This window comes from Malus sylvestris, chromosome 9 (assembly GCF_916048215.2).
Source record: "Malus sylvestris chromosome 9, drMalSylv7.2, whole genome shotgun sequence".
In the NCBI taxonomy this organism is placed as follows: Eukaryota; Viridiplantae; Streptophyta; class Magnoliopsida; order Rosales; family Rosaceae; genus Malus; species Malus sylvestris.
In genome coordinates this window covers 276,815-291,140 of record NC_062268.1, presented here as the reverse complement: position 1 = coordinate 291,140, position 14,326 = coordinate 276,815, and the positions used below count along the sequence as shown (strand labels likewise).

Sequence of the window (14,326 nt, the reverse complement as noted above, 5' to 3'; positions counted from 1 at the left end):
AAAATATATGCACATGTATTTATAGTTGGGAGACACCCTATTCTTAGGATGTATTTTTTTTTCTATTTTTCAACTTTAAAAATCAATTAATTAAAAATTCTAGCGGATTCCAATTTGTAAAACATTGGCGACATTTTTGCAGCCTTTGCATGCGCATTTAGAAAAAAGAAAAATGTAAGAAGCCCTTTTGAAACAAGTCTTACAATTTATTCAGCCTCTCTAGTATGGATTTCTTAAGATATAGCTAGAAAAAGAAACAGAACAAAAAAAAGAGGGTAAGGAAACCTTGTTTCATTTTTTTCTTTGGCAGCAGGTACCCAGAATGCGGGTGTTACGTCATTTGCTACTGTAATCTCCAGAGCTAAGCCGGGTGAAAATATGGACCTGCCCAAGATAAATGATTCAGGAAAGAAGGGAAGGAAACCGAGTCGAGTCCTTTTGTCAACAGTTGGTGGTCGACGCTATTGATGAATTGTCAAAACCTCAAGTAATATAATGGTGTCGTCTAATGTATGACCATTATGTATAATGGGTAGATGGAAAAACAAGAACCATTTCTGAAATCCTTACATAGTTGGGAGACACCCTATTCTTAGTGTGTATTTTTTTTTCTATTGTTCTACTTTAAAAATCAATTAATTAAAAATTCTAGCGGATTCCAATTTGTAAAACATTGGCGACATTTTTGAATCCTCTGCATGCGCATTTAGAAAAAAGAAAAATGTAAGAAGCCCTTTGAAACAAGTCTTACAATTGATTCAGCCTCTCTAGTTTGGATTTCTTAAGATGAAAAACGGAATAGCTAGAAAAAGAAACAAAAGAAAAGAAACGAGGGTAAGGATTTCAGAAATGGTTCTTGTTTTTCCATCTACCCCATTATACATAATGGTCATACATTCACTGACTTTCATGTCATCAAAGGTATATGATACAAGACAACACCATTATAGTACTCGAGGTTTTGACAATTCATCAGTAACGTCGACCACCAGCTGTTGACAAAAGGACTCGACTCGGTTTCCTTCCCTTCTTTCCCGATTCATTTATCTTGGGCGGGTCCATATTTTCACCAGGCTTAGCTCTGGAGATTACATTAGCAAATGACGTAACACCCGCATTCTGGGTACCTGCTGCCAAAGAAGCAAATGAAAAGGTTGAGCAACCAGACACTCTTGAGATACAACATACTATTATCTTAGTATGACCCTGATCAAATATCCCTCAGCTACAAGAGATTTGATTGCATACACATTATCTCAAGCACAAAAAGCAACCTGTATAACAAGATTTTGCTATATACCATTTGTCTTGGGAGAGACTCTCCCTGCACCATCTCCATTCAGAGAACTGGTTCCTTCTAGTTTCAGGGCCGGAGAATCATGCGCAGCAGCAAAACCAAGCCTTGTAACACTTGAGAAGAGCTTCCTTTCCCCAACAACAGGAGAACTCGACGATGTCGCTGTAGAACTTCCCAAAGCTGAACACAGGAAGCATATGAACAAATAAACTGTTAAATGATATTTAACATAAGACCGCAGTATGTACAAATATGTATCTGCAAACTTCAACAAGAAAGGGTAATAATTAATTTAACAGCTTAGAGCACCCATGCATGCCATGCCATACTCCAAATTTGTTTTTCCTTATTTGGACAATAAATTTATTCCAAATCAACCCAATGTTACTACTTGAGCTGACTAAATATGCCTACAAAAGGTCGTGTGTCTAAAGATATACAGCATATACAAGGAACACTATATTACCCTCGAAGTCATCCATGGAGAATGTAGGGGATCCATCATGAAAGGACTGTCCATAACCTGCTACTATGGGGATGGGATATGCCACGGTAGATTCAGCTTTCATTTTCTCCCTTTGCTCCTATAAATAGGAATAGCATATAATTTTAAAGCATGAACAAACTACTGTTATTTTTACACAGTATTTAATGAAGAAGCAATTAATAATACCTTCCTAGCAAGTTGTTTCCTCTGCTTTTCACGCTTCTTTATGTCTTCCATAAAGGGAGACAAGGCATCAGGAGACAATACCTCACTCAGATCAATCTCACAAAACTGAAATTTGAATGAATTATAATGAGATACTATACGCAGCCTGCAACAATAATGCTCTTATAGTGTGATCTCACTCGGATCATGTATCAAAGGTACCTGGAGTATTGTTGTTAAAGAAAAATGACTCAAGTAGCGGTAGCGCCTCCTCATAGCTTCTGTCTGAGTCACTGTCTCCAATTGCAAAATTTTTCCACTTATCCTGCAATAACAAATTAGACCTATTTTCACATTTCAGTTGACATAAGAAGAACCCATAGTTAATAAAAGGGCACTCCCCGTCCCCCTCCCCTCTTTTAATGCCGCGCTTGCAAATACCATACCTAAATTTTCAGACAAGTACAATGGTAAAGAATATGCATCCTATAGAAGAAAGAATATAGGGGGACTTTATCATAGAATTTGCATGGTCTATGCATACAGCAGAAACAATCAGCAAGCTTTTGACCATACCTGTGTGGTAGCATATCATGGCTCCCATAGTGGTGTAGCAGGCATTTCATGTTCAATGGATGAAGAATGATGTGCTGACCATCAGCAGCCTGATATAGAGACATAAAATATAAATAGCAAAACCACATTGAAATCTCTCCTCAATCTAAAGGTTCAAAGACAGAGAGGAGCAAATGACCGACTAACACACCAAATACAAACCAGTAGGAATATAAATAGAAAGCAATTTTAAAAAGTCAAGCAACTGTCGCAAACAAGACAAAGATAGTTGCAACTATGCACAGCAATGAGTAGTTTAGTAAAATGTCAGATTATTTCTCCAAAAAACCAACCTAACAAAATAATTGCAATAAGAAAAATGGGAAATAATATATCTAATTATCAGTCACCTGGTAGAAATTGTATGATTCCTTCTCCTTTACAATTCCAGAGTCATGTGAGTCCCCTCGGGCACCCTTGCTTTCATCAAATGAAGAAGACAAAACATTTTCATGGCCTTCCAATGATTCAGCTGCATCCACAGAGTTGTCTGAACAAGTCCCATCATCCGACTTCTCCAGAGATAAATTGTCTGAACGCTTATTACGGTCATAGACTTCATTGGATGGATTTGCATGTCCAAATGTAGATGCTTCAGTGTTACCATTTGCAGATTTTTCAGTTGACAAGATAGAACCACTATTATGATCATTATATATACAAGATTTATTACTGTCGCTAGCCCGGTGCTCGTTCCAATATTTCTTCCTCTGTTCTAATTGTTCCATTGCAGCACATACATATGGAAGCTTCTCTATGTCATCAACAAGCCCCGACTCTGCCCTGACCAACCAACCATCTAACTCTGATATCGCTTTTCTGACTGAAAGATCTACATCTGATGTAAATGTAAACTTTGAAAAGGGATCATAGTTTTCATCATCACAACCTCCAACGGCATCTTTCTCTTGTTTACTTTTATGGGATAAAGTAAATGAATCCTTTTGTCGACTAAGAAGCATAAACTCTATTGTATCACCAACACAATACTGCTTGACATTCTCCACAAATAGAGTGTACAAATCCTTAGGTGATATCATCACAAAACACAAGGGGCATCTTTTCCAGCAGTCTCCTTTATGATCCTCCTTCCCCATCAGCAAGTATTGCAGAATACATGGGAAACAGAAAATATGTCCACATGAGGTTATCTGCGGACAAAGAGGATATTCCAGACAAATGGGACACTGAACCACAGTTGGGGTGGAATATCTCACGCAAATGATGTCCTCCCATTGTAACATCTTATCTGGATCCATCGATTCAGCTGAGTAGTTTCCTGAATCTAACACCACAAATTTGTAGTTAGCCTGAAGAAATAAATCTTTGTTGTAAGGCTTCCTCTTGTGCTGCCTTCTTGGAGGAGGAGGAGCAGCTCTACGCTGAGGACGAGCTATGGGGTCATAATAAAAATTCAACAAGTGGTTGCCATTCATCAGCTGGGCTTTCCTTCCTGTTTGATGAGTGGAGTTTCCATGAGAAGCAGCAGACCCGATACTTTGTTCAGTTGAACCAGAACCAAAGGTTCCTGATCTTTTCCCTCTAGACCAGGGTGATCCAACCCCTCGTCCACCTCCACCAGAGTGGCACTGTGAATGTGTCTCGTGGTGGTTATTAGGTAAAGTCTTGTTACCCCCGGGCATCCCTAACTCGTTCACCTAGATAAAGGACAAGGAATGACCAAATACTGAAAGTCATTACTCAATGGCTCTCTCAGATCAAACAAGCGTTGGGTGCTGCAGAAAAAACGAAAGGTTCAAAACATGAAGTCAATATACCTGCTGGGAAGATCCACCAGAATCTTCTGCAGCTGGTGCCGGTGGTGATAGGCCTGCAGACGAATAATTTAAACAACATTCTATTTCAAATAGTAAAAATCAAACAACTTCGAGCAGAGGGAAGATCAATAATTGACTCCAAACTGCTGCACTCATCCAAAAAAAGATTGATTCTTCCAATTTGCTCAAATTCTAGGGTTTTAATTTTCTAAGAAACAAAGCAACGAGACAAGAAACAGATTGAAGAAGTTGAAAATCAGATACCTCCAGTAGCGGAGGAGCTAGATTGAGAGTCGGAGATCCGAAGCGATCCAAATGCGAGAATTTGGCGGGAGGGATCCGGCGGAGACAGCGACTGGGGCTGAGATTGAGAAAGGGAAAGGTGACGGTGGCCGTGTCCATGTTGGGAGTTAGGGTTTACAGAGGGAGCTGAAGAGGCAGATGACGATATAGATCCTTGGTCTTGGTTGGGCAAGATGGACATGAAAATTCTTCCAAAAACACTTTGTTCTTCTTCTCGCTAATCGGCTCACCAGTCAAGCGTTTGCCCATCCCCTTTTATTATTTTCTTGTATTTATTGGACAGCGCAATTACGCGCTAGAGGACCCCACCCGCCTATCTCTCCTTGAGCATCTTCACCGAATATCGGTTCGACCACCGCTACGATTACAATTTAACCCCTGGGCTTAGATGGCTTCGGTAGATCCTTCCGAACCATTGCAGCGAGGGTCCGTAAACTTTTCGGAAGGATGTTGCCTTGTTCGGTAGTTATATACCCGACTTCAAAGTTATTTCAGGTAGGGGTTTTGTCGAAAGGCTCCAACAAGTATTATTACTATTATTTTAGGGGAACTGACTACTTAATAGTCAGATATGTACTTAATATAATTACAATCTGATCATAAAGATGGTGAATGAATTAAGGGAGTTTTAACGAAAAACTCGCGATACTGTTCACTTTAATGAAAAACCACATTTTTACACTAATAAGTCAAACATGGTACTATTCATTTTACCCTTTATTTTGTCCTTATCATTAAAACTTAATGTTTTCAAGCTCTTTTCATTAGTTTTCCTATGAATTAAATACAAGTAGATGTTACAACCAAATCTTATTTTGTATGATAATAAACTTTGTTGTTACGCGTTAGTGATTATTTTTCTTTAATTTTAAGACACTTTTTGCAGACTTTGTAGATATGGCGCATAAGGATAGTCTCATGTGCGCCCTACAGCCTCCTCTAACAAAAGCCAAAGCATGTTGGATAAGATGGAGGCCGAAGAGGAGCAAACTTGTGAGCTACTTACTGAGGAGGGTAGGTGACATCCATTTCTTCGACGGCCTCAAGATCAATCTGCACTCAGGAGTTTCAAAAGTCACATAGCAGCTACTATATGCCACAAGTTAACAAGGTATCCAGGTCGTTTGCAATAGTAGCTTAGCTAACTTGATACTTAGTACAACCTCATTTCATAAATCACATGGCTCCATGATTTTTATGTTTTTTGTCCAACGGTACAAACATAACTCAAACGTCTATTTACATGACAGCAAAAGTCCAGGATTCCAGAAGCCAAGGCCCTCTCAAGCCTCCACCACATTTTCAGCCACATTAGGTTAGGCATCAAATAAATAACGATGGAAGCTTTCGTCAAACTCAACAAGAAAGGTTCGGATTTCCATTGGTGCAAGTTCCACAACCAGTTTCGTAGGATCAACAGGTCCACCCCTCGAAACCTTTGCTTCTGATGAAGAGCCTTCTTCCACCTTCCAATTGAGTCTCTTTTTCTCCATTTCTGTCCGTTCTTGATTTGCCGACAAGTTCATCTCTGTAAGTTTACCAATCTGTACCAGAAAAGCACAATATTATAAGAAAAGGGTTCAACAATGAACTCTGGTTAATGTTTGTGGCTCATTCTTTTACCTTCTTCTTGGGGAAGAGCTGCTTCAACTCTACATTTGTCATTACAGCAAGATCCCTGTCCTCTCCAATCTGAGCTCCATTTTGAACAAGAAAAAACAGTAGTAGTAAATAAAATGTGGAGGATCGGAAGTGAAGAGCTGGCTCTAACAGAGTACTTTATAAACAAATGAATGAAGTACTAGAGCAGATATAAATTGTTGAGTAGAATGAGTGAGAAGTTAGAACCTCATATAAATGTGCTAATCGGAGGAGAACTTTTCCATCATCAAGCTCCTATGGAAATTAAAGAAAACAGGATATCATAAGTCTGTTTTCTCCTGCTACCGTTATGGTTTCGAATTTCAATTCAAAATTCTAGGAAAGTTAAATTGGACACCTAATCCAGATAAAATTATAGTGAAAAAGCTAAAGAGAAATATCTGAAATTCAAGATAAGCCTGAAGTACCTGAAGAGTTATAAGAGCGACATTATCAGGTAAACTGTATGAGGAACCAACCCCTGAAAACGTGGTTACATGAGAATTCTTCCGGTTATCTCCATCCTACAGAAAGGGAGTCGCCTATTATTGAGCAGCTCACAAGACTAAAATAAAACTTAAATGTCTTCATGTTTTTTTTGTAATTTATAATTTCACCTGTTCAGAAAAAGCTAGTAAAAGAGGGGAATATATCTCCTGACCGAAAGTACGACGCCACTTGGCACCTTCTCCCAGGGGATCGATTCTGAAATAAAATTTTCCTTGGATCTGATAAGTTTAACAGAAGCAAGAGGTGGACACTAAAAGTTAGGCAACCTTAAACTCTTAGGATAGTCAAAATAGTTATACCACATCTAGATATGGTCGCAACCAAAACTCCAGTTTGGTCTATAACACCGCACAGTAGTCGTTGCAAAGCAGGTAGCATGTACTTACTCTTAGTCCACTGCAAACGTTGTCAATACAGACAGTTTCATTTAGAGCCTCTGCCACACCTCTTGAGTCATCAAGCAGTAGTCTCCTGTATGGTAAGAGAAACAAGGAAATCCCAATCATGACTTTAATCTGAATGCTTTATGAAATAGTTACATTCATGACTGTCGTTCTTATTTAAGAATAAAAACATGCCTGTGGAGCATCAACTCTATCTGTCCATCCACTGTGCTGGACCCTCCTACAGATCGGTCCACCAAAACCGAAAATTCTGTACTAATATCTTGCATGTATATCCCAAGATTAATCTGCAAGGACAACATAGAAAAAAAATGTGAAGCTAATAAACTAGTACAACCCTCACCTATCCAATGGCAACCAGCTGGCAAAGGAGTCTAAATTTGTACACAAAAACATATGCATATGATTTAGAAAATCTTAAGATGGAGAAATTATTATTCTATTTAAAAGGATATAGTGGAAATAGAATTATCATGTCTTCTAATTCATGAATTTCTACTAATTAAAGAGAGGGATCACAGTATTCTTTCAGCCATATGCACAACACTGTGTAAGTGCAAACCACATGTTGATACAAACTTCAACTCAGTTTGCTAATAAAACTGAAAGTTAATAAGAGCAAAATACCCCCCAGCACCCTGGGCAGAGTAAGTTATGGTACAATTGAGTATTAGACAGTCGATACAAGAAATATTTAAGAAAATCCACATAAAAAAAAAAAAAGAGGTTTACTTTGAGGAAGGAAAAATAAACATACTGGATAATAATTTCCAGCTATAGGTTGGTGCACTTTCAGGTCCCAATCTGTTCTATAGTCGCGAATCTGCAAAAAAGAGATCCTTGCATTATGTTATGCCAACAATAAATCAACGGTGTAGGTACCAAGTAACATATAAATGATGAATTGTCCATTCATTTGATACATTTGAAGGACTAAGCAATTTCCGTTTTTGAATGATTTTTTGTAAGGATGATCTTAAAATAAAGATTAAGACATTGAACGATTCTGATTTGCATGTGGGGGAATGAGCTCATCCCACCAAGGGAGGAATGCAAGTAATTATTCCTATTTTAAAGTGGAAGATAAATTCTGAAGAGTGGGTTGGAGTGACAAATTTTTAAAGTAGAAAAGTGCCAAATGGGTTAGCAAAGTACACTTGTATAGAAAAAAAATTGTTAACTCATTTGGAGATGCTATAAAGTTTTGAGCATCAACATGATATCAAAACAACTAGATAAACTACTGTAAGAGCAAGTAACTAGTATACCCTTTTAATAAAATCACGCCCATTAGAATCAGTGTAGAACGTTTTGTTGGTAGCCATGGTAGTGGCCAGTTGAGTTACTACTTCTTTTCCAATTCCGTCATCAGTAGGTAATGGCCCAACCTGAAATTGCAAAGATTTTCAATGAATAGGCTTGATAATGATTTTCAATTTTTATTCCAACTTTCTTATTTTTTTGTCTTTATTTGGTAAGCTTACAATAAACTCGACTTCAACATGCTCCTTCTCTTTGTGAATTCTGGTGACCTACAAACACATCCAATGACACATTACTGAGATTTTATTTTAGAACATAATAATGATGCTCCTCTGGCTGCAATAGAACAAAGAAAAAAACATATACAGAGATGGCAAGCACTTGGCACCTGATATATCCATGAATTAATATGTTGATGTACTTCATCTATTACTGGTCCACGCACGACAGTCAGAGAAGCCTGAAATATTAAACAACAGTTGCTAATCAACAATCTCCCAACTTATGCCTGAGTCTAAACTATTTTTCATAAGGTAAAAGAACACACCTTTTCTCCAGGTTTTATGAGAAACGTGCCATTTGGACGGAAGATATAAGCCCCAGCATTCTAGAAAAACAGAAAAAGAACAATAAAACATTTTATATTGAAACAAGTAGATACCATAGAAAGGATCACTTAATCATCAGTTTTCAAGTCCTTCAAATTGAAAACATAAAAATAGAAAATAAGAAATATTGCAACTGAGCACAACTTCTATCAGCATGTATATATACCTGAGGAATCAGAGGAGCTTTATCATCACTGCCATTATATCCGTTATAAAAACTGTAAGACTGTTCGACCAATTCTTCAACCTTCAAAAGAAATGAATAATTGAGTTAGCTACAACAATTTTGTCTTTCTATTCCATTGCCTTTTTTGGCAGTTGGATTAAGAGAGCTATCACAACGTCGATAACCTGACACTGAATCACACCAATCAAAAACAAATATGTAAAAAGGAAATACTGGTGGATAAGGAAATGCAATCATCAGGTATAGTAACTACGCGACTGTTAGGTGCATTACTTACCAAGCTTCTTCTATTGACATAATTGGTCAGTTTGCCTTGATTTGTAGAAAACGTGAGTTTCACATTTCCTTGACCAACTTCAATAGTGGACTCTTCCCTACTTTGAAATGTCTGTACAGATGATCTGGTGGAACCAGCACCTTTACCCAAAAGGGAAACAATCAATGAAAAATTAAGATTCCTAGCAAGAATAGATTCCATCTATGCTCCCATTAACAAAAAAGAAAATTTCAAAGCCATTATAGGAGCGGACCTGCTCCTTTGGCAGCTGAGATAGTGTATGTGCTGAAACCAAGTGGTGGCACGGATACTGTAAATGCAAGCCAATAGTTTGGTGTCTTTGTTGGTGTTTGACCCAAGTATGCCTTAGCATGGTAGTTCCTTAAGCCCACATGGGCATCATCTAGTGGGAGAAGCTGTGATTCAATTTCTCTTCCCTCAGAATCATGAACAGTGACATCTTCATTGATAACCTGCATTATTCGTAAATATCACGAAGTGAGTTATTGATTATCAACTTGGCATTCACATGGGCTTGTTTCATTTAACAATATAAATTATAAGGTGGCCAATTTATAGAACTTTAGGAACCCAAATACGCTAGACTTCACCAACCCTGGTTAACATATAAACTAAATCTAGGCACTTGCAAGGATTTTGCTCCTTATGCTTATATTTATTTATTTCTATATTAACGGAGAGGAAACACTAACACATTTCACAAAGCACTAAGATAGAACTTGAAAGGAAGTACTCACAGGAATTCGAATTACATCATCCCTCTTCCATCCAAGGGAATTGTACACCACGACAACCTATAGACGAGAAACACCGTCAGAAAATATATTTCACAGGTGGAATATAAAGTCATACTTGGTTGATACACTTGAGAGGATGGCATTAGATACTTTATTTTCCTTACCAATTGCTTCCCTTGGGATAAATTCACTTCTGATGCAGGGCAGTAGCTGATATTTAGAAGTGGGCACTGGAGAATCAATGAAAACAAAGTAAATGAAAAAGAGAAGAAAATATGATAGAGAGATCAATTGTTCTTCTTAGCTTGAATTTGAAATTTCACTCACTCTACTTCATTGTTTACGTTATAAAGAATCCTTCTTTACTGGCATATTCATCTTAAACAGAGTAATTAAATTCATCTATGCTACTACCTCATACTAAAGTTCAAAATCCAAATTATCACCAGCCATGCAGTTGAAGGTCAAGTAACATGATATAAAAATAGCATACAAGCTTAGGGGCTCGTAGTTAATTGCCTGTTGAAACTTTGTAGTTGGATCTACAGATCCAGTGTATGATGCAGACTCAACCAAGTGAGCAAGTGACGTGGCAACTACTTGCTCGGCCTGCACAAAGACAATGAACAAGCGAATGAAAAATTTGAGTCAAATAGAGTGAGGACTGAAAAGAACATTGATGTTAAAGCTAATTCGTACCTCCGTGTAGCCTATCGCCAACCTTTTTGCATAATCATTGGCAACATGCTGCTTCTCTGTACCAGTGACTGCATCATGATGTTGAGCAATTGCTAAGGCATCTGCCAACGAGTCTGTGTTGGGCCCTGAACCAGTCCTTCCTTTAAAATATTCTAGTTGCCTGGCAGCCTTGTTATCCAAGAGAAACATACATATATGACGATCTGTCATCAAACTGGAAACACTAATTTATGATACATAGCAAAGTTACAAGAATATACCAAATAATAGCCACTCATTGCTCTAACGTAATGTTTCAAGGCTGGTCTACTTGTGAAGTACCCTGTCCAGTAAGCATTTGTACGATCTGCATAACTGGTATGGTGCATACTTCAGTTTCTACAGTACGGTTAGTTGATATGTCAAGGGGAAGATTAAAAAAATAAAATAAAAACTCACGGAAAGAAATCATCTGTCTTGATTGGCCATGATTCATTTGTAGCATACTTTGCATCCGTATATATGGATGGAGTAGAATACAGAGCATTAACACGTCCATCCTTGGAAGTGGCCAAAAAAAGAAAATTGGATTTTAATCATAAAAGAAATCAACAAAAGTCATACAAGACAATTCCTAATCAGTTTGCATCTTTGGACAGATTGTCTTTTGGGAAGAGGAGAGGGGGGGGGGGGGGGTGTTAGATAAATAAGGTAATAGACTGAAAAAAATATCCAGTTTATCATTTTAACTCAGATATTTCCTAGAGGCATTAAAAATGAGACTGTAATAATTTTATAAAACCAGTTCAGAATCATTAACGCATTAAGCGATTATTACCTTGTTGACATAATGAATGAGCTTGTCCATTTGTCGGAACCATGTGAGTGCATACTGATACTTGAAATCTGTTCCCATGGTCCACATTATATGATTTGTTCGAGTTATGTTAGCCTGAGAATAAGTAATTGTTGTCAGCCACTAAAATAATGCCCCATGCCCCATATGATAGAAAAAAGAAAAGAGCATTTGGCTGACGATAACCAGGTAACGTACCTGTGCTACTGCAGCAGCAACAAAGTCATTAACACGATCTTGAACATTGTAATCAAACAAAGTGATGTCATCCTTCAACAGAATAGCGATTAAGTTTAACAATTCAAACATGCAAATATTCAATAAACCAAAGGAAAATTAAAAAACTTGTCTATGAATCACGATGTTACCTGAACAATTGGGGAATTATCATTAACTTCAAAGTAGAAACCAGATGGAGGCTCATAGTTCTCTGGGAATGCACCAGAAAAAATCTGCAACAGTTTAGAAGAATAACAAAGTTAGTCAGCACAGAAAATATCTTCTGGTGCCAAGAAAGAAAAAGAAAACTTACACTACTAGTGTTAAATAATGACTAAAGGGAAGCATATCCATCATGATATGCGCAAGTCCAGAATCCCATTTGTAAAAATGCTATATAAAACATAAAGCAATCTTAGTTCGTCACCTGAGCAGATGAACTGAGACTCTTCGAACCCCGCCAAACAAATTCAAGGCTCTTCTCAATTTTGCGCTTAGCCCTGTCCTGGTAATCTATTCGCCCGAAGAAAAGTGAGTCAAATCCAACCTACATCAACACCAAAATGTTGTCCACGGTAAAAATGCTCTGGCCAATTTCAGAATGCTGTACTCTTTGCATAGAAAAAAGAAATTTTGTGTTCAAAGGTAAAACCAAAGGTGTGCTTACTTCTGCTCCCAACAAGTAAGCCTGGACAGCCGAATGCCCAAATGGGTCAATTTGCCAACCAATTCTTGGAGTCACATCAAATTCCCTTTTAATAAACTGATGCCCTAGAGTCGTCTGATCTATCATATCAATATAATGTGTTGCAGCCTCATCATGCATGCACATTCCCCCATTTCTGAAGCAACGGTAAAAAATAAAAAAGCGTTAGTACCAAAACAATGAAAAGAGACCTGCTAATGCAGTTTTTGGCATGTTAGATTACATGAACTCTAATTGACCCGAGGTGACTAGCTGCTTGACTATACTCTGGACGGAGTCACTCTGATCTCTCCACCACCGCTGGAAGAATGCCTGCAATTCAATGCATTGATTAAGCAGCAAGACATACAAGTTATATGTTATGTAATCATCTTGCAGTAAGTACCAAGTGCCAGTTTTTAACCGTGGATATATAAACTGGGTAAGATTGGAGGTACGGTTACAATTTGGAATCATACGACATGGAAGCAGAAGCAGCAGCAAGTAAAGAAAGAGAGAGAAAGAGGGTTGCCTGTTCGACATAAATGAATTTGCGATTCTTGTCAGCCAGCAGAGCAGGAACCAAAGAATCCAACACATTTTGCACGCAAGCCCCCTATTATCCATCCATTGAAAATATGAAATCAAATCATCAGAAGAAACAAACAACCCTCAGAGAGTCCATAAGAAACATTCAAAAAGCCTGAATACCTGGATGGAATTGTTGGAGCCAACATAATACTGATCAACGGTCTTTAACCAGCCAACGTCGTCGTGGGTGTGAGGGACCAAATGGACATTGATTTTGCCGGGGACTATGCCTTGGGAAGTGTTGTATGCAATAAACTTGGAGTCGACGACTAGAAATCCGACGAGCAACGTAAGCAAGCACAAGAGGGACGGAGTCGCCGCCATTAGCGGTAGCACTGGCAAGGCTCTTCTCCTCCGATGAAGGTCAGCTCTCAGCAGCTGCTCTCAAGAGTAAAAAAGTGAGTAATTTCCAGAAACAAGAGCAATTGAGAGTTAACAGCAGTCACACCGTCGAAGAGAGAAGGTAGAAGTCAGAGAAGAGAGGCGATGATCACTCGCTCATCGATCAACCTTCCATCTCTAATTTTCCAATAATGCTACTCAACGTGTTTGTGTCCGACTTTTCTAATCATTTCAGAATTTATTTATTTATTATAGTGTACTCTCTTCTACTCTACTCTATCTACTCCTGTGTAGGTCATGACTCATGGCTCATGAGTGGCTTTCTTTGTTTTATTCACCAAACTCACATGTTTTTCCACTTACGTGTTACTATTTCAATTCGGATAAGGAGATTCTATTTGTTAGTTTTCAAATTTTTATTTTCACTTCGAGAATGGGTAGGACTTGGACACTCGTTGTTGAGTACTTACTTTTTTATTTTTTATTTTTTATTCAACGATATTTTAACGCCTATTTTATTGTTTACTGATTTTTTTGTATACTTTAAAAAACAAAAAACACCTGATACTTTTTTTAGTGGGTATCCAAATCAGAAGATGAGTACATAAATAGTGGGTATCCAAATATTATACCAATAATTTTTCTTAGAATTGAAAAAAAAA

General features: G+C 37.9%; 2 protein-coding genes across 3 annotated transcripts; both read right to left on the bottom strand.

Annotated features, from left to right (window-relative positions):
- Positions 1-841: 841 nt before the first annotated feature.
- LOC126634540 (uncharacterized) lies at positions 842-4,911 on the bottom strand. Of its 2 annotated transcripts, none has more exons than XM_050305055.1 (9): positions 4,607-4,911; positions 4,343-4,395; positions 2,915-4,222; positions 2,526-2,614; positions 2,172-2,274; positions 1,971-2,075; positions 1,764-1,881; positions 1,301-1,477; positions 842-1,127 (listed from the first exon to the last, which is right to left on the bottom strand). In XM_050305055.1, exons 1-9 carry the CDS (start codon positions 4,824-4,826, stop codon positions 973-975), a joined length of 2,328 nt encoding a protein of 775 aa, XP_050161012.1. In that variant the 5' UTR covers positions 4,827-4,911; the 3' UTR covers positions 842-972. The 2 variants fall into 2 exon arrangements, with proteins under 2 accessions (XP_050161012.1, XP_050161011.1); XM_050305054.1 differs by having other exon boundaries at positions 842-1,130; positions 4,607-4,910.
- An 800-nt stretch (positions 4,912-5,711) lies between these two features.
- LOC126634534 (probable alpha-mannosidase At5g13980) lies at positions 5,712-13,906 on the bottom strand. The gene is made up of 29 exons (XM_050305047.1): positions 13,443-13,906; positions 13,264-13,347; positions 12,976-13,064; positions 12,714-12,888; positions 12,474-12,593; positions 12,196-12,279; positions 12,026-12,097; positions 11,810-11,923; positions 11,431-11,531; positions 11,253-11,346; positions 10,993-11,160; positions 10,813-10,902; positions 10,458-10,523; positions 10,294-10,350; positions 9,789-10,008; positions 9,536-9,675; positions 9,238-9,318; positions 9,011-9,070; positions 8,852-8,923; positions 8,685-8,732; positions 8,469-8,588; positions 7,958-8,023; positions 7,375-7,487; positions 7,183-7,267; positions 6,904-7,014; positions 6,715-6,810; positions 6,494-6,541; positions 6,269-6,337; positions 5,712-6,189 (listed from the first exon to the last, which is right to left on the bottom strand). The coding sequence occupies exons 1-29, from the start codon at positions 13,644-13,646 to the stop codon at positions 5,962-5,964; spliced, it is 3,075 nt and encodes a 1,024-aa protein (XP_050161004.1). The 5' UTR covers positions 13,647-13,906; the 3' UTR covers positions 5,712-5,961.
- Between the last annotated feature and the right edge of the window lie 420 nt (positions 13,907-14,326).